We start from the raw sequence: 18882 nt of genomic DNA, 5'->3' as shown, positions 1-18882 counted from the left end.
CCAACTACCAAGAATACTTTAACCAAGTTCCATGAGGATTATTTAATAAACCATTCACTTTCTTGTTTCATTTTTGTTTTGCCTTGAATCCAAAAGTGACAAGTTTGCCTGATTTTTTTTTTTTTGTGGCAATTCGGTGCTGTGTGCACGATCAAAGGTGGACCTCTTAGTGGGTAACCATGACTTATCATAGGGAGACAGTCACAGCTGGTTAGTAAGAAAATGGTATTGTAGTTTACCAGTCTTAATTTACAATTTGTTTGAAGTGGTTACCTAAATTACAGTATTACAGGAGAAATTTGTCTGCCTGTGGTCATAGCCTCGGGCAACAATAGATATACGGCGACTGATACAATCACTAATATTTACAATTTAATAAATAGTATATGCATGCAAACCATATATAATGTATGCTGGTTTGGCTATTTTGTTGCATTTGTATAGCGCCCTCGATATGGCGCCCTCAATAGGGAATATCAACATGTCGTACGTTCCAAACACTAGTCTACAAGAACTTTTGCTTTGAGGACTTTGAGTGGATATCAGCATAATTTATATCAAGTGGTTTTACTATTGATTGCTTCATAATTAAACTATAAACAAGATATTCTTCAAGAGAAGCAAGCTAGCCTTGTATATTGAGGGGATACCTATGTCTTCACTGGTATCTTAATTTGATTCAAACCTATTCAACAGAAGGAAACAAAGACAGACAAAATAGAGAAAAGTTACAACCCCCCCACCCCAGTACCCCACAGCTACCCAACCTAAAAATGAAAGTAAAGAACAATACCCTTCAAGAATTAAGGGAGCAACTTGTTTAACTGCATGCATTATAGCGGGATCTATTGCTACCAATAAATAAAAGTTTTATCAAAATGCAAACAAAAATGAGGCAAAATGAATTTTAACTTTTTTAATTTTTTGATACCTTACCAATTTTATAAATATCTAGGACAAGTTGTGTGTGGTAATGCAGCTCTGATACTTACAAATATTATGTAGCAATTTCAATGTCTCTGAAATGTTTTTTTTACTCTCATAGAAGACTATAGTTCCAGTGTAGTAAAATGCAATAAACTGTACATGTATCTTTACAATTGTTTAGCAATTTGAACATTTTGACAGTATGGTGTTATGTATTTGATTACCATATCTTCATCAGATTATTATATCCATTTTATTTGATTGCAGCTGTTTGTAGTGGTTCCTGTGGCACTGGTGTCTGTAGCGGTCCCAATACATGTACGTACTGTGAAAGAAACAACTATGGAATACAGTGTACCAGGGGCATTCCAGGACGAAGTTCTGGTAGGTCATTCTGAAATGATATTTCTGGTGGCTATAAACGTTGGTTGCTTTACAAAATTGCTGACAATTATCTGAATCTATATATTGTAAAAACCACATTTAGCATTTTGTAAAATTGTAAAGATATCAATTTTTAAATTTTGTGATATTTTGTAAATTTGCATCTGGCAACAGCAGAATGGATGATGTCATCAGGGCAGTACTTTAGCTGAAACAAAACAAAATATATATTTCAAAGCATTGCAATAAATGCAAACTATAATATTAAAGTTTTTGTTCTTTACATATTCATTAATTGTGTTGCATAGATTGTTTTGCTAATTGTGAAAAAAAATTGTTTCCATATCCACTAAGTGTTAACTTCATATCTCAGACCTGGCAGTCCATTAACATCCAGTATATATATGTGTTGCTAACAGAATAGGTTTGTGGCTGTATGTTATAATTACCAGCTACTAGTCAAGCAATATATATGTGGGATTAAGGGAACCTGCCTCAAGTTTGAGATGGGGGCAGGGGCTGGGGCATGGTTGTCATTGCTCTTTCTGGCAGTATCCTGCTCATGTCAAAGTCATTGTAGTAAAATGTATTAGCGGGCCCGGGGGAGTGGGGGTGGGGAGCCCTGTCCCCTTGGTGTCAGGGACCCTGGGGTTGATGTAGGGATGGAGAGGGTGGTAAGGTAAGATATGTCACAGCTAAAATGTTTGGAAATCAATCTCATGTGCGTGGGAAGATTACATTGTTATATATATATACGCAATTTCTATATATGGAATGAATTGCATGATGGGAATGAAACAAACAATTCTTTTCAATCATAGCTAAATATAGGATATATATTCATGTCATGTGTGGATTCTCTCAGATCTGGAGTTAGATTACTGGATTTTTATAAAACCCAAGTGGGTCCATTTCCATGGCAACCATGTGACATAAACATATCATGTGGATGACTGGAGTTGACTTTAGAGACAGTTTATAAATGGAGACATTGTTTTTGTTTCCATGGCAAAATAGCTTTCATTTGTTGATAAATCACATCTTAGGAACAATTTTGTTCTAGGGCTACCAACTTTGATGTTAAAGAAACTGTTTACCTGTCTGAGAAATTGTTGAATATTTTCCTTTGACTTGGCTCTCACTTCTTTCCCATCTGTCTTCATAGATGTCTCGTTTATTACCCAAATGCTCCCCCTTCCATATTAATTGCTTCAGGAAGGATGAACAGATTGGGCTCATCTTTACAGAAGTACTTTAAAGCTGTATATATTGATCATTTGTCAGTTTATCAAGTATCAGGCATAATTTGGAGATTACGTAAATACTTTAATACGTATAATCATAGTTTATGTACAGTAGGCTAGTCTATCAAATACTCTATTCCACCAAAAATGACACCAGCAGTGATCAAAATTAAAATGCAAAAACCAAATTTTATGTTTTATGATCAATGTACAGTACTGTACAGTATATATCAGTGATAATTGCACAATTATTGCATGAATTCATAGAAATATCGTCAAAATCCTGTTTATGTGTTCAAACTATTGTCAAACATGATACTCTGTAAATTGTTAGATACATTTCTTAAATTATACATTATATTATATTCCTGTTTAAACCACAGTGCTCAATTCCCTGTTCTGATTTCAGGGGGCTGGTCCCTTTTATCTATTAATATACATGTCCTTGATTATTGTATGTATCCCCTTGGATGGGAGGAGGATGGAGGGGTGGAGGAGGGATGGAGGAGGGGGTTCAGAGCATGGTACAGAATGTGAGATGTTCGGGGAGATGTTCATACCTTTAATTTTTCCACACCTGTCACTCTGTGTTCAATATTAATCAACCTGATGTTCTTCAAACCAGTCAATGAAGTTTGCTTTATTAGTCATAAATTCTTTCACTGAGCTTCTACTGCAATGATCTACCCATTGGTAACTGTCTTTAAAAATTCATAAGCTCACCCTGTGTAAGAGTGCATCCACCTTTTCTGTGTGCAAGTGACCCATCTTTGCACTCTCCTTCTGAAGTTTTGAGTCCTACTTTCCTGATAACTTAATTCATGGTTGATAGAACTGTCTGACTGACAGTAACAGTCATTCACAGTTTAGGAAGATGGATATAATCAAAGATTTAAAAAAAAAAAAAAAAAAAAAATGGAAAATAAACTTTTATCTGGAAGTGACCCCCTAGTACTCTCAGTCCACCCAAAACTAATTCAATAGTGTCGTCCTAAGTCTAATGTGATAAATTTGGACAAAGTTGTGAAAGTGAGATAGCTTGGTTTGAAACAGCTATATGTCTAGAAAAAATAAATTCTTTCATTTGGGGGGGGGGGGGGTAGGGATTTGTGGGTTTTCTATTAACTCAAATTTGGTAGGGTGTGATAAATTGTTTGATTAACTACTAAACTTTCATTTCGTCCAACCTGTGATATCATGCCTACAGTCAGTACTTAGTACAGCACCTCCACAAGTTTTTGAAAATCTTTATAATTTTTTTTTTTTGGGGGGGGGGGTGGGTGCAAGGAAAAGGGGTTGACCACTAAATGAGTCAAAGATTAATGTAAATAAAAACCTGAACAGATTTTTTTAAATTTGTAAGTTTTCTTTATTGTTATTCCAGGGAGCAGTTCAAGGACAAGCACAAGGACAAGTTCATCCTCCAGCAGAGAGTACTTCCCTACAGTAGTGAGAAGTTACCAGACGAGTGGAGCATCATCGGTCAGACATGTTCCCCTGGCAGCGGGTAGTACCTCCCAGGCATACTCTGGCTCCTCTGCAGCCAGTATCTGCAGACAGTTAGGTTGTCAGCATAGCTGCGTGATGACTCGTTCTGGACGGTACACCTGCACTTGCCCCAACGGATACAGAATCGGGAGCGATGGAAAGAGATGTTACGGTATAGATAGCTCAAGTATTTAACAGATGTATCGCCTTTAAATGTAAGCGCGATAAATTTGCAAGAACTTCCCCATTTTTTTGGGGGGGGGGGGTTGCCAGAATTGCTCGTTATTCAGAATTATTCCCTAGACTGTTTTAGAAGAGTTTCTCAGTGAGGGAAAAATTCTTCCAAGAGAGAAAAAGACATAAGGTGTCTATATTTACTCTAATTCACAGTAAAATGATAAAAGTTGTAGATATATAAAGAATCCAGAGAAGGTCAAAGTCACCTCCAAGTAACACCTGTGGACACAAGTTACCATATATCTTAATTATAGTTCGACTAAACACTAAAAGTGAAACAAGATCTGCTAGATTTGCTATAATAGCCACAAACTTAAACAAAAATTGCAGCACCTTTTGGTTTCCCCAAAGGGAAAACTATGGAGTCACTCTTAAACCGACCTTGAAATGTTTTAAGGGTACTGCAGATTGCGAAGTCGGCGCTAACCATAACGCAGATCGCAAAGTTGGTAATTAATTACTATTATGGTTAGATTCCTCCAACACAGCAGCATGCAGAAACGTTGTACTCAAAGCCGAAGCCAGAGTGAATTAATCAGGTCACACATCCAGAGTCTATGCATGCTTAGTCCTTCAATACTGCCCTCATTAACTTATTGTTAAACATTTCATACTGCAGTTTTGATTCAATATTTCTTTTGGAATGGATTTTGCATCTTATTTATAGATTTTTAATAATCTTTGTTTTCATGGTGGCATTTTTTTTTTAATGTCACTGATTTTTGTTTCCACTGGAGTAATACAGTACTTCTTTGTGCTTCCTCCACCCCCCCCCCCCCCCTTTCTTTAATGAGTGTTCAAATGTGTCTGTAGTCCTGAGTTCTTCAGTTATGCAATGGCAGGACAAATCTACTTGCTCTCAATTTAACATTCATTGATTCTGTGAGGACCTTTTTTAAAACTTTCCTTTAACTTATGTCAAAACCACAATCAGAGACATAATTCGTTAGTGCAACATTCATTGATTTGGTGAGAAGAGTTTACCATACCTCTGTTATTAATAGAACATGGGAATGTTGTCTCCCTCAGGAATAATGTCTCACCCTCTCAGGAGATTGTTGGGAACAGGTTTTAATGTGAGGTCACTAGTGAATTTTTCCTTATGTCACAGCTCTTGCTTTATGAATACCAAAGAAAAAGATATTAATAGTTTTATGTCACATGAGTGTCACAACTTATGGCCCACCAACAGATGTTTCCTTTTGAACTTGAGCAAAAATTTGACATTTCAAAAAAAATATGTAAGGTTGCATAGATACAGTAGCCTTACAATGTGGTTGTATCTGGGCCTAGCCTTATTAACCTGTATTAATCTGGTCAAATTTATTTGAAGTAATCAATAAGGTACCAGTCTTATTTATTACGTCAGTTTGCAGTGGCGATATGTTCAAAGTTGATCATATTTTGAAGTATTTGGACTCCCAAGTGCACTGGTCAGGCTTTACTTGAGTGAAGAGAAGTGTAGGCCTACTGCTTTCATTCAAGACAAAAGGAAAAATCTAATAAAAATGCAATAAATATTTTTCTTTGTCTTGTTTTTTTGGTTGTAGGTGTTTATATAAAATCATATTGCCACTTACATCTTTATGATGACATGATCTAAATTTCAGAGGACCTGGGGATTTTGTAGATCTACCGCCAACCTTTGATAGTTTAACCTAGCCTGTATGTTCACCTTGAAATCTGCTTGAAGTCTTCAGTGGTCATTTAATTGGCTAAATTTTAACATTTTACCCTTTCCTTTCCTTCATGAATGTTCACCTTGAAATCTGCTTGAAGTCTTCAGCAGTCCTTTAATTGGCTAAAATTTTACTTTTTACCCCTTCCTTCCTTCATGAATGTTCACCTTGAAATCTGCTTGAAGTCTTCAGCGGTCATTTAATTGGCTAAAATTTAACTTTTTACCCCTCTTTTCCTTTCCTTCAGATGTTGACGAATGTCGTCAGCAGTCAAATTCTCGTTTTCGCTGTCAACAGGGTTGTCAGAACCATCTTGGTGGGTACAGATGTTCTTGTAATTCTGGCTATCAGATCACAGGCAACGGTCAAACATGTGCCAGAACAGGTAAATATTAATTTTATTGTTAATGAAATATTAATTCCATCCTCACTTTGTTAGCTTTGTTAGCTCAGTAGTTAACGCCGGTGCCTTTCAATCATAAGGTCCCCGGTTCGAGTCACTCCCAGATTAATGAACATCATCCAGTTACAGAGTTGTTGACTGTCAATTAACAATTCATAATCATGGATGTTAAATATGAATCTAAGAGACTAACTTCGGTCAGCTTGCGGCTTTGATAATCCAATGAGGCTTCTTCGCGAGTTCCTGCTTGCAGGAGGATTTAAAATACATACACACATACATACTTTTGCATGCAGGGTCCCTGTAGTCATGGGAAACGTGGAAAAAATCATTGAAATTTGTAATATCAAATTCCAAGCATGGAAAAGAATGAAGATTTCCAAAAGTCATGACAAATGGAAATTATTTTAAAAACTTTTCTTCTACCTGAGGTTTGTTTACCTACTGCAAATTCTTCCCCCCCCCCTTGCCCACTCAAGAAAAATAAAGAAAAGGAAAAAAGGAAAAAAGGAAAAAAGGAAAAGAGTTTTGTAAAGGTGAAAGGTCCCTGCATGCTTCACTCCCAGAATTAACAATTTATAATCATGGAGGTTAAATATGAATGTAAGAGACTTTCTTCGGTCAGCTTGCGGCTTTGATAAGCCAATGAGGCTTCTTCGCGAGTTCCTGCTTGCAGGAAGATCTAAAATACATACATACATACATACATATTTTTGCATGCAGGGTTCCTGTAGTCATGGGAAACATGGAAAAAAGTCATTGAAATTTGAAAATCAAATTCCAAGCATGGAAAAGAATGAAGATGTCCAAAAGTCATCACAAATGGAAATTTTTTTTATAACTTTTTTTCTACCTGAATTTTGCTTCCTTACTGCAAATTCTTCCCCCCCCCCTTTCCCCACTCAAGAAAAGTAAAGAAAAGGTAAAAAAGAAAAAGAATTTTTGTAAAGATGAAACAAATGTACCCCTCCTCCACATTATGGCTAGTTAACTTTTTTATTATGAGATTCTAGCATCCGACAGCATCAAGTGATTCTTTAAAGGTAGTCAGTAAAAGCCCCAAATTATAGCATGCTATATAATTGCTAGAAGTTTCAAAAAGTACTTTACTGGAGGTCTTTACTGTCCAAATTGTTTTCAGACATTTTTATGGAACACACAAGATGACTAACTGTCCCGGTGAGGAAAATTTCCTCTAAGGTTGTAATAAACACAGTTTAAGAATTTTTACCAAAGGTGACCATATTTGAATATCTATCATATTTGGCGCCAATACAGCATTCCTTTAATGTATTAAATGGAGTAACAGCTTTTTTAACTGAATACCGTATAAAATAACATGGAAGCAATGAAGAAGTGATATAAAGGTACTGCATAACAGGCACATAGTCATGAGGGGAGGGGGAGGGGGGAGTGGGAGTGGGAGAGTCTTCCTTTAATTCTCGATCGGAATGTGACTCTCATGCTAATATTGTTTCTTGATGATAGGCTGCTACAGCTGTGATGGAGGAGTAAGACCCACTGGAAACACATGCCCTCCTGGCTTTGCAATACAACAAGGACAAAGTGGTCCAGTTTGTACTGGTGAGTACTTGTCAATGTCTCAAACAATTTCTCTCAAGAATGAGTAAATTGTGAAAAAGAAACAAATTCTCTAAAAGGCTATCGCTATTGGTTCAGTATTGAAACTTTGTACCCATAATACAAAATAAAAAAAAAATAATAAAAATAAAAATATGGAACAAATTATAGAAAAATTTAAGTGAAAATAATAAAATAACAATAAGGAGTAGAACCCCCCCCCCAAAAAAAAAAAAAAAAAAAAAAACAGATAACAGAAAACTTCTGTTTCTAATTGCAAAAATGACTTAACCTATTCCAATTGATTGATTTTAAGACTTTTAACCAACCTCTTACAAGTTAGAGAGGATGAAGAGAAAAGTATTTCCACAAGGGTTTATATGGATGGGAATTTTGGAAAGTGTTTCCATCAAATATCTCTTTGCAGAATTCTGTTCAACATGGTTTGGGACAGTGCTTTAGGCTAATACATTATTAATTGGTCAGTAATGCTGAAACTATACCTGGCATTTAAAGGTGCTTTGTATAAAGAAATGATCCCATAATTTTTCCATTATTTAGTTTAGTCTTTGGTGTATAGTAGAGTATATTTCCAAGTATTTGGTTTGATGAAACTCTGTTTAAGTAATTCCGTGCATGTCAAAAAGGAAACACATGAACCTGTTCATTTTCAAAACATGGAAACTTCGTTTAAAGCTGCTTCACCTGAAGAACCATGAAAGAAAACGAGGTTCCAAGCTAAGGTTGCCACCAACGTTTCCTTAATTAAGAAATTAATGATCAAAAGTATCAAAACAATTATCTGTTAAAGGCACTATTAAAATGTAGTAAAAGGAGATGAAGTGCTGAAACTGTCAATAATCTGAGGTGAAATGGCATTAAAGATTTAAAGTTGGAAAAAAAAAGTAAAAAAAAAAAAGAAAAAAAAAAGAAAAAAAAAAAGAAGAAAAATAGAAAGAAAAAGAAAAAAAAAAAGGAAAAAAAGAAAAAGAAGGAAGGTTGCTGTTGAGATCTTTGTAGTCAGTCTTTCTGTATAGGCTTGAAGGGTTAAAAAGTCAACCGATTAAATGATTACAATTCCATTGTTTTAATTTCTTACATGGCAACAAGGGGAAGAGGTGAGAGTAAGAATAACTGGTCATGAAGCTGACCTGAGTAGCGACCATTTTCTAGGTGTTCTAACTTTCTATTCCAGACATCAACGAGTGTCAGAGTCGAACTTGTGACCAACAGTGCATCAATACTGAGGGTGGATTCAGCTGTGAATGTGGTCCTGGATTCACTTTAGCTGCTGATAAACAGAGCTGTGAGGGTAAGTCACAGATGTCAGCTCGTCCATGTAACCCTTGAAACTTGTTTTGAGATTCGTTTTTACATAGGGAGGGTGGAGGGGACAGGGGGGGGGTTGGAGAGGTGGGAATAAAATTATACTAATGGTGATGTGATTTAAGTCACTTAAGGGATAATCTGAAAACTGAAGTTGATTGACTAGTAAAAGTGGTGGAAATTTTCTGCATTTCTATGTGAATAGTACAATGTAGCTTCTTGTATTGCAAAGTTATAAATTTGTGAAATTATTTTGTAAAAATTGTAAACCACAGAGAAATGGAAAGAGAGACCATTGGTATACTGTTCTGCTTAGTGCCTTGCTTTGTTGCAGAAATTGTATTAAATGACTATACAAGTAAATAGTTTTATTTGGAAATGTTCATAATGAATTCATTTGTTCAGTATACCATTGCCCTTGTTTTTGTTCAAGTCACCTGTTGATTTGCATTAATAGGACAGAGGGTATAGTTGTTCCCTGGATATTGTACACCCACACTTGCTTGGTAAAGCTCTGCACAGTAGTCAAAACTAGCTTTACGTGTATAAAAATAATAATAATATTTGCTTTTTATATAGCGCGTTATACCAGCGATAGGTCTCAAAGCGCTTTACAGACGTTATATTACCCCTGGTCAATGATATCCTGTCCCAGAGACAATCCCTCCAGTTGGCAGCAGTTATATACTGCACCTAATGACAAGGTACCTCATAGGTACTCATTTACAGTAACCCCTGGGTGGAGAGAGGCAAGTGAGATAAAGCATCTTGCCCAAGGATCACACATGTCATTACTATCATCATTATAGTGTCTCGTGTAGTTGTCTCCTCCCACCTGCCGGTGTTGTCGATGTCTGAATATTCATTATTGCTAATTAATGTACCAGCCAGTTGGGACAATTTCCTAATGCTAAACTTTACACCAACAATCATGATCTTAAAGCACTGGTATTGACAGTTCGAACAGTTCCTAACCTTGAACTGATAGAAACATGTTCTTCATACTGCTCGTACTGACAATAGGAGTGCTCTGAAGCAGGACACTACAGTGTAGAAAAACTCGTCCCAACTGGGTGTATTGTACCGTGCATGAAACAATTATCGTATGAAAATTTCTTGTTTTCTCAGATATCGACGAGTGTTCCATTGATGATGAAACGCCTTGCCACCATAACTGTGTCAACACCAGGGGCAGTTACATGTGTACTTGTGAACTTGGCTTCTATCTCCATAGCAACGGAAGATCTTGCATCGGTTTGTAATTCATAGAAAACTAAGACTATTTTGCAAAACAGCTTGCTCCAACTTCTTAAACTGTCATCAATGTAAATTCAATGAAAGGCTATTTTGTCTGTTTTGTAGAAACATGTTGACCTAGCTAGCTCATTTAGAGTATAAAAAATGTTGCATTGGTCATGTCTGTATTTGAAATGGATGGATGTTAAGTTCAGCTATACACTGTCTTCATCATGAGAAAATGCCTGTAGAAGAAACTGGTGTGCAATAGAAATGAAAATTCCACCTCATTTCCAGAATATAAGCTATTTCTTTCAGAGTGATTAAAATTACAAGAAAAGTTGAAGTTTTACAATCTTATGTCAAGGCCAAGGTATTTTCCTACAAAATTAAAACAGTTATAACATCTGGTCACTGTTAGTTAGCTTGTCAAGCTCACTTTGGAATATGCCCAATCCAAACATTCCCTCCCAGGGCACTTTGTCCAGCTATATCTATATGTGTCCCTTGGGATACATCCAATAGAGTATACAGTCACAATCTGGTGCACACAGAACTAAAGTTACCAGTAATATCTCACAAGTCCCTGCCTAAGCTTGTGAGTGACTAGTTTGAAGTTTTTGAAGAAGAGTAAGTGTCTTTATCCAATGGCAAAATGTAATGATCTGGCCAGGACTCAAACCAGCAACGCTTAGATCGTATGTCCATTGTCTTAGCAACTTTATCAGGGAAAAAACAAACGAGGGCAAGGGAAAATTGAAGAAAAATGTTTTGTGTATTTCTTGTAACATGTGTTGAAAATATTTTTCTGAAATTTTGTTTCCAAAACATGAATGCTCTCTAACCAATGATTTATTTTATATTTTTTCGATTTAACTTTGTGATAGACTTTCTCTCCCTAAGTTAACATATTTCCATAACGATGAATTGGTATTCCTGAGGTCGTTGGTACAAGTCCTGTTATAGCTAAAATTATCTATTGCATATTTGTTTTCCTGTTTAAGAAATTGGTTTAAACTTTGCTAACTAGTTTTCTGTTTATCGTTTGCTTCTATTTGTACTTACCATGTCCATTATTTGTGTGTGATTCTGCATTTGCTTCAAGTGAGACATCCTCTGCACCAAAATAGATTTATAAATATTTTGAAAGTTTTCACCAAAGTGCTGATAACCTGCTCTGATGCTTTCATACTTTATATAAATTATGGTTAATGTTATCCTTACTTCAAGGAGCCCCTGTGAGCTTGACTTAAGCATTCTTAACGGAACCATATCTTTAAAATTCTATTTAACGTATTAACTCTGGATGATTTCCTTGCTTTCCTTCGTGATTTTTTTTTTATTTTGGCCGACAAACTTTAAGACATTTCCTCAAAGTATGCAACTCTTGCTCTGCAGTGAAACTAACTTAAAAATTTGCTTGTAAACATCTGAGTGCTAGTACTAGACTTAGCTATCCAGCCACTTTGATTGATGAAACTCTGAGGTTCGTAGGGCACCTTTATGAAAGGAGAACATGGTATAGAAATGCAACCTACACTGATAGCAGTGATTTGAAATTAATAATCTCAATACACAGAACAAAGTTTATTTTATGCCTACAGTCACCCTTTAAGAGTTAAAAAAAAAGAAAAAAAAAAGAAAAAAAGCAAAAAAAAAGAAAAAAAAAAAAGCAAACAAAAGGCAAAAAAAAAGCCAAATATTGCTTTACATTAGTGAGCAATGCTGGTCAAGCTCTTTCGCTGTGTAAAAATTAATACATATTTTAACTTTTTTTCTTTTTGCGTTGACATCAGTGAGCAAATAGAGAGAAAGCTTTAAAACTTTGCCCAAGTAACCCCTCCTCGCTACAGCTTAACATATTTCTGCTCTGCTGCCACCACAGACATAGACGAATGCCATCCACGACGTGGATTTTCACCTTGTCAGTACTCGTGTCAAAACTCTCATGGAAGTTATCAGTGTTTGTGTGCCGTTGGGTTTGAATTGTGCAGTAATATGCATACCTGTCAAGGTTCGTATTAACATAACTTGCTCTTGTTGCAAAATAAGAAAACTCCTTTGGCTTTTTAATGCGATGAATAATATTTTCTCGCCTATTAATATTAGTGTTATTTCAAAGAGGATCAGTGTTTAGTTTTTCATCTTTTAATTATAAACCTGAAAGTCCACGAAGATTGAGATATCTAACACAAAGGGAATTGTTAAGCAATGGAGGGGAGGAAAATGAGCGATGAAAAAAGGAATGAAAAAGGTGCAGCTAGCTGTTACTTATTTCTTATAGAGCATCTAGACTTTATTGTAGCAACGATGGCAAAGTTATTATAAGATTTGGAATTAGTGGTGAGTGATAAAGTCAATTAGTAAACTAGTAACAGTAAAATAATTTCACCTGTTAGACCCTGATTACCCTTCTAAACAAGAATAGAGACAAAATGATTCTATCATTTTACGCTAGTTAAGTTTAAAGGCATTGAAGACTCGCGCACAAAGAAACGTGTGATGCGGGAAATCTGACCAAGTTTCGAATGAGTTGTAACAAAAGTGTTAGACACCACCATCGATCCCAGAAAATACACACACAGCTTGCTACCGTCAGTAATTAGACACTAGTGTACAGTCAGTACATGCAGCTATGGTCAATACCCACAACACAGTGTACATAGCAGTGATGGTCATCTCAGGTCTAGATTAAAGATAACAAGGTATCATGTTTCATTACTGTCTGCATTTTGTAGCAAAAAAAAAAAAAAACACTTGCAAGCAACGGAAAGTTAACTTTTTCAGAGGGCGGCAAGTGGTTTGAGGCAAGTTTTCAATGCCTTTAAGATGAGGAAGTATAAACTATTGCAAAAAGGAAATAAGTCGCTCTTTTTCATTGCAGAGAAAATAGTTTCACTCCTCAAACTCCCTTTATCTGTTCCAAACAAGCAGCAAGAGAATAGATGATTTAAGTTTGTGTAACATCTATCAGTTGTTTCTAATTATGTTTTCCTCCTATTTTAATGAATAGTATTTACCTTCTATTATAACATTAATAAATAAAAGGACTTCTGAATGTTTGAATGCATCTATTCTTCCAAGCGCCGCCATCTTTTTCAAAATAATAGAAAGAAAATCAAAAAATTATTCCTTCCAAGCAAACAAAGACAAATTTGGCAAAAGTGCAAGCATTTACACACTGTGATAATTGCAGAGTCAATTAATGTAACATTTATTGAAGAAAAATAATCCCCAGAAATAGTGCCAGTCAGTTGTGACAATTTTGCAATGCTAATACCCCTCTAATACTGTCTTTTGTATTATGCTTCAAAGCACTCATACTGACAGTATGAACAGTTCCAAACCATGAGAATATGATAGGAACATAGTGATACTGCTCATACTGTCAGTACAAGTGCTTTGAAGCATGACATGTCCAAACTTGGTGAGTGGACAGTGCTTGTTGATAATCCCATGTCAACATGTTGTTGCTTGTTGATAACCCCAACACAACACGTTGCTCCCAATTGTAGATGTTAGTACAAGTTTACTTTCACCATACTTCAGAAAATGGAACATAGTAGGTGCTTTGTAAAATAATGAAAACGATTTATTTCGTCTGATAGTTTTAATGCAAACAAACTTTGAGGTTCACCTAGTATCAAAAAAACCTCACAAGTTTCAAAGAATTTCCCTTGTGTTTTTTTACTGTATTGGGAAACTATACTTTAATACTTTGCATTAATTAAATTAATTGATTAATTAATTAGTGATTACTAAATTCTTACTCACTATTTTGATTTAGGATGTTATTTTTTGGGCATACACCAGTTGTCCATTTTCTGGCAGTTTTGTTTTTCTCCGTTTATGCACGGTATTCTAAACCAAACAATTTTCTTTTGTGATGCAAATAATTCCAAACAGATGTCACAAATTAAGTCTGGCCAATGTACTCTATACTCCCTCCTGAAATCTTCTATAATTTGTAAGAAATGTGGAGGTGAGGTAAAAAATTAAGGCACTTAAATTCAATCAGTAGAAATTATCCTTAGTAGTTTCCTGTGTGGGTAGACTGCATATGTGTGCTGCTAAATTAGATCATTGCCGTAGGTTGACATTTTTCACCTATGCGAGTCATTCACACAATTGTTTGTGTATGTGATACTTAAAGTGGCTATTTTGATGATTATGATCATCATCTTTTCAAGAGATATGATACAAAAAGTTTTGAAGAAACTTTAGTTGGATTTTTGGTTTTATTGGCAAACTGCAAGTTAACAATTATGAATTTTTTCAGTTATCTTTGACATATTATTGATTCATATGAAATGTATCTGGGCAAGTGAATGTTGATGATAGAATGGGAGTAAAGAATTCATGTTTCCCATACAGTCTGGAAAATGGGCAAAGTCTGGAAAAAAATTGGGAAAAGGATAAAGAAAGAGAAAAAAAAAACCCCTCTGTTTTAGGTCTTGAAGGTCCTTGAATTGGTTAAACTTTGATACTATGCAGATACAAACGAATGCCGGGCTGATCCAGACATCTGTGGATCGAGCAGTCAGTGCATCAACACCTTGGGATCATACCGGTGTAGCTGTGAGACAGGATTCAGAGAGTCTGGAAGCAGATGTGTCGGTGAGCTGCTTTAACTGACGAGGGAATGGTGCAATTTAACCACTGAAAAGCAAAATGCCATACAAAAAAGAGGAAATCTGTAGATAAAGTGTAGAAGTTGGTGTACAAAGCAGAGTTTGTGTACACAAAAACACTGTATTTTCACAGTATTTTATTTTAAAATAAAATAAAACTGTTAGTAAACTACTTATCCACTAAAGAGCCTGTGTAAGAGAATGTGTAAAAGTAAGTTGGCCTGACGTTTTGTTTCTAGTAGAATCCTCTGAAGAAGATCCTGCTAGGATCGAAACGTCAGGCCAACTTACTTTTACATGGTATTTTATTTTGTACAAACTTTGCAAAGCTGAATGTTGGTATGTAAAATGTGGACAATAAATTATGCCCTTATGTAGGAATAGTGGATGTAAGGGAGGCTATATTGAGCTCGAAGGCAAAGAGGGCAAAGAGTTTGGGGTGGGGGGGGGGAGGTAGGGGTTTCAAGATCAGTTTTTATGGTCATGTGGTACAGTGAAAGAGAGTGTAATATCTGTCAAAAAGAAGGGTGGCAAATACTGATCTCTATCAAGAGCTAATCCTGTACAGAATGTACTGACTGAATGTCGCTGATACTAGTAGGACACTAAGGACACTGATAGGTTATTTGTTTTCTTACGTTACTTCTCTTCCAGATGTCAACGAATGTCGCGAAAATCCCTCGATCTGCACTCACGTGTGCACCAATATCGTGGGAAGTTATGTCTGTAGCTGTCACCATGGTTATGTCTTGGCTGCTGACGGTCGTTCTTGCACGAGTAAGTATAAATCGGTCTGTTTCGTTTGTTTTTAATAATTCATGGAGGTGGCTTCAACGAGTCCTGCAGTAGTTTCGTAGTTATAATGAATTAGATACGTTTAACGTTATAGATAAATTCCAATGCAGAAAATCAGTAACAACTAGAAATGCAGCAACAGCAGTGGTTTAGATATTATGTTATTGCTCTTGGTTTGGACAGCGATATATATTGGGTAATGGCTATAGGGACCCTGGCACAGATTAGAGATTGGGGAAAGGAGGAGAGGGGTGGGGGGGTGGTAGGAGTCTGATCAACATTTAGTGGTGAAGAAACTGCTACCTGTGACAGAAATGCTTCTACATTAAAATCATTTCTTAAACCCTTTTTACATCCATGGGTTGGGGGGGGGGATTTCCCAGTTTTGGGGGTCATGGAGTGTATTTGACCTGGTTAATTTGAACTCTTCCTCCCTACATCTGTCATTACCTAAATAAGACTGTTCTATCTTAATCCCCAGATTTACGAGACTGTTCTAGCAATGGTGGTCAGGCTTGTGCGTATAGCTGCCAAAACAATCCTGGGGGAGGCTTCTCCTGCATTTGCCCGCCTGGATTCGAACTCGCTGCCAACGGACAAGATTGCCAAGGTGAGTCTTTATGCTGTGTGACCTTTTGACCTCGGTCAACTAATAAAGACCTGCCAAATGGTCATGGGCTTGCTCTCCAGTAGCTGGTAGATTTTTATAATCCTATTCATTTGCCGATAATTTTTAACTAAATAGTAAGAGTAGGTCTTTCTAATGAATGGCATGTTTTTTTACAGTATGTGGGATTTTGTGATCTCTAATATCACAAGACCATCTCGGGTGATTCTTTCTGGGAATTTCTTACAAGTATTCCTGCATGTATTGTAGATTTAGATCTGACTTGGTACTACATAATTTGATCTCAACACTTTTCATTGATGTAAGGCACAGTGTCAAAAGGAAAAGCTGCAGCAGCTGCAGAATCTTGCTCAGTATATATAAATTTCAAGCATAATACGGGTGGATCACCGGCAGTAACCATTGTGTGACACTATGAAGCACAATATTAGATCATCTCCCATGATGCTGCAGCCTGGCTGCATGATGCTGCAGCCTGGCTGCATGATGCTGCAGCCTGGCTGCATGATCCTGCTCAGTATAGATCAATTTCAAGCATAATACTGGTGGATCACCTGCAGTGACCATTGTGTTAAACTATGGAGCACAAATTAGATCATCTCCTATGCTGCAGCCTGGCTGCATGATACTGCAGCCCTCCCAGCACCCTACTTTTGACACAGTGTCTTATTGGAAAGTTTGATGAATTTGTAGATATGAAGGCATGTTTACCATCCTCATTACATAGTTGTCATTATCATACACAACACAGTGCATTAAAATTCAGATGTTATTCAGATTTTTCATAAAAATTTGAGTATTAACATATGCACATTTCATTGTGTATCAACTTCATACCTATCCATCAAGCATGCCATAAAATGACACCATCTTTAATGGGTACTGCAGCCAATTTGTAAAATATAGATGTCAAAATCGTTTACTCTCTGCCAAAATAGGTTTCATGCTGTACTTTTTGATGATGTGGAGTGTGCTATGGGGGTGGGGTGTGGATGCTTTGTAGCTTGTGGGGTGGGGGTTGCTGTCGTGACAGCTAGATTCTGTGAGATCTTCTGGTTCCTTTAATATCCAAAAAATCAGTAAGGCATTTTATTATGTCCCACTCTACCAAAACTTGGGAAATCCCTCAGAGAATACTGTTAAGTGTGAATTTTCTGTAAGTTTTCTGTCAAGTCATGTGACCTAATGATAACTTCAGTGATCGCCAAGTTGATGTTCTATTTAAAGTATGTTTGGATATTGATATAAGTCCCTCTTAGTGTCTTTTTGCTTACATGGCCACATCTGTTGGGATCCAGCATATGTTTTGTTCATTGTCTTTGGCTTCTCAGTCAAAGCTATGGGCACACTGGAATAGAGAAAAAATCTCTCTTGACAATGAATAATTCAAACACTACCAAACCAGAAGTTTATTTCATTAATGGGACAATTTTTCAGTCCCTGATTCCCGTCATAAAAATGAGTCTGCAAGCTTCTCCAGGCAAAATTAAAGAGTTCCATGTGCTTTATTTTCTCGCTTTTTTACATGTTCTGCATTTCCATAACTTGTCTTCTTCTTGTGTGCTGCCGATGAAGTCTAAAAAGTAAAATAGAAGGGACAAAGAAACAATCTTTTTGAATATTCTAACCAAATGTTTGCTTGATAACTGCTTAGAAATCTAATTGCTTTCTACTTTTGAGTCAAGTTAAAAATAAAATAAAATCATCAACTTAAACAAGATGGAAAAGAAAAAAGGAAAATAATCAAAAAACGGAATAACCTTTACAAGATGATCTTTTTTTGGAAGGAAGGCATGATGGCTAATTATAAAACAGCTGTAACAGATGTTGTCCGGTCAAAAGTATCGTCCGTTTTTTTTATTTATTTTTTATTCCGGTGTTTCATTTGTCTTCGCAAGATATCAATGAATGTGTGATACAACGAGGAGTCTGTCATTACCAATGTAGGAACACAAGGGGATCCTATATATGTCTCTGCCCCCCTGGATTCAACCTAGGGAGAGATGGAAGATCCTGCGAAGGTACGATCTGTTCACAGGGGAAAAAGTATTCCTGATTTTTCTTTCCTTAATCGTCTTTCCGGTTTTTGTTGTTGTTGCGGAAGCTGTTATAAGAGCATGTGTGCAATACTGACACCAAACTGCCTACTGCATGATTCATGATGGCAACATTATACCTTTTTGCATGTGTTTTCATTTACACAGACAGGTTCATTACCAACAATTCTCATGACGTTTCATGTTTGATTTATTGTCGTACAAAAGTCCTTTCCGATAACTCATTCACGAGAAAATAACTATATCGGTATGCAACGGATTTTGGT

At 36.3% G+C, this 18882-nt stretch overlaps 1 protein-coding gene across 9 annotated transcripts in view; it reads left to right on the top strand.

Moving 5' to 3' along the window:
- LOC139977877 (uncharacterized) overlaps positions 1-18882 on the top strand; it is a 221559-nt gene that overhangs the window by 26981 nt on the left and 175696 nt on the right. For 7 of the 9 annotated variants that reach the window (XM_071987576.1, XM_071987578.1, XM_071987577.1 and 4 more), the window contains exons 3-13: positions 1195-1311; positions 3940-4215; positions 6207-6344; positions 7851-7946; positions 9139-9255; positions 10398-10523; positions 12391-12519; positions 15000-15122; positions 15791-15913; positions 16413-16541; positions 18458-18580. In XM_071987576.1, the coding sequence (XP_071843677.1) occupies positions 1195-1311; positions 3940-4215; positions 6207-6344; positions 7851-7946; positions 9139-9255; positions 10398-10523; positions 12391-12519; positions 15000-15122; positions 15791-15913; positions 16413-16541; positions 18458-18580 (1497 nt within the window). The remainder of the gene's footprint in view (positions 1-1194; positions 1312-3939; positions 4216-6206; positions 6345-7850; positions 7947-9138; positions 9256-10397; positions 10524-12390; positions 12520-14999; positions 15123-15790; positions 15914-16412; positions 16542-18457; positions 18581-18882) is intronic. The other 2 variants (XM_071987580.1, XM_071987579.1) reach the window with 2 other exon arrangements.

Source organism: Apostichopus japonicus, chromosome 12, assembly GCF_037975245.1.
Source record: "Apostichopus japonicus isolate 1M-3 chromosome 12, ASM3797524v1, whole genome shotgun sequence".
Taxonomy (NCBI): Eukaryota; Metazoa; Echinodermata; class Holothuroidea; order Aspidochirotida; family Stichopodidae; genus Apostichopus; species Apostichopus japonicus.
The sequence above is the reverse complement of the archived record's forward strand: the minus strand, read 5'-3'. Positions and strand labels throughout refer to the sequence as shown.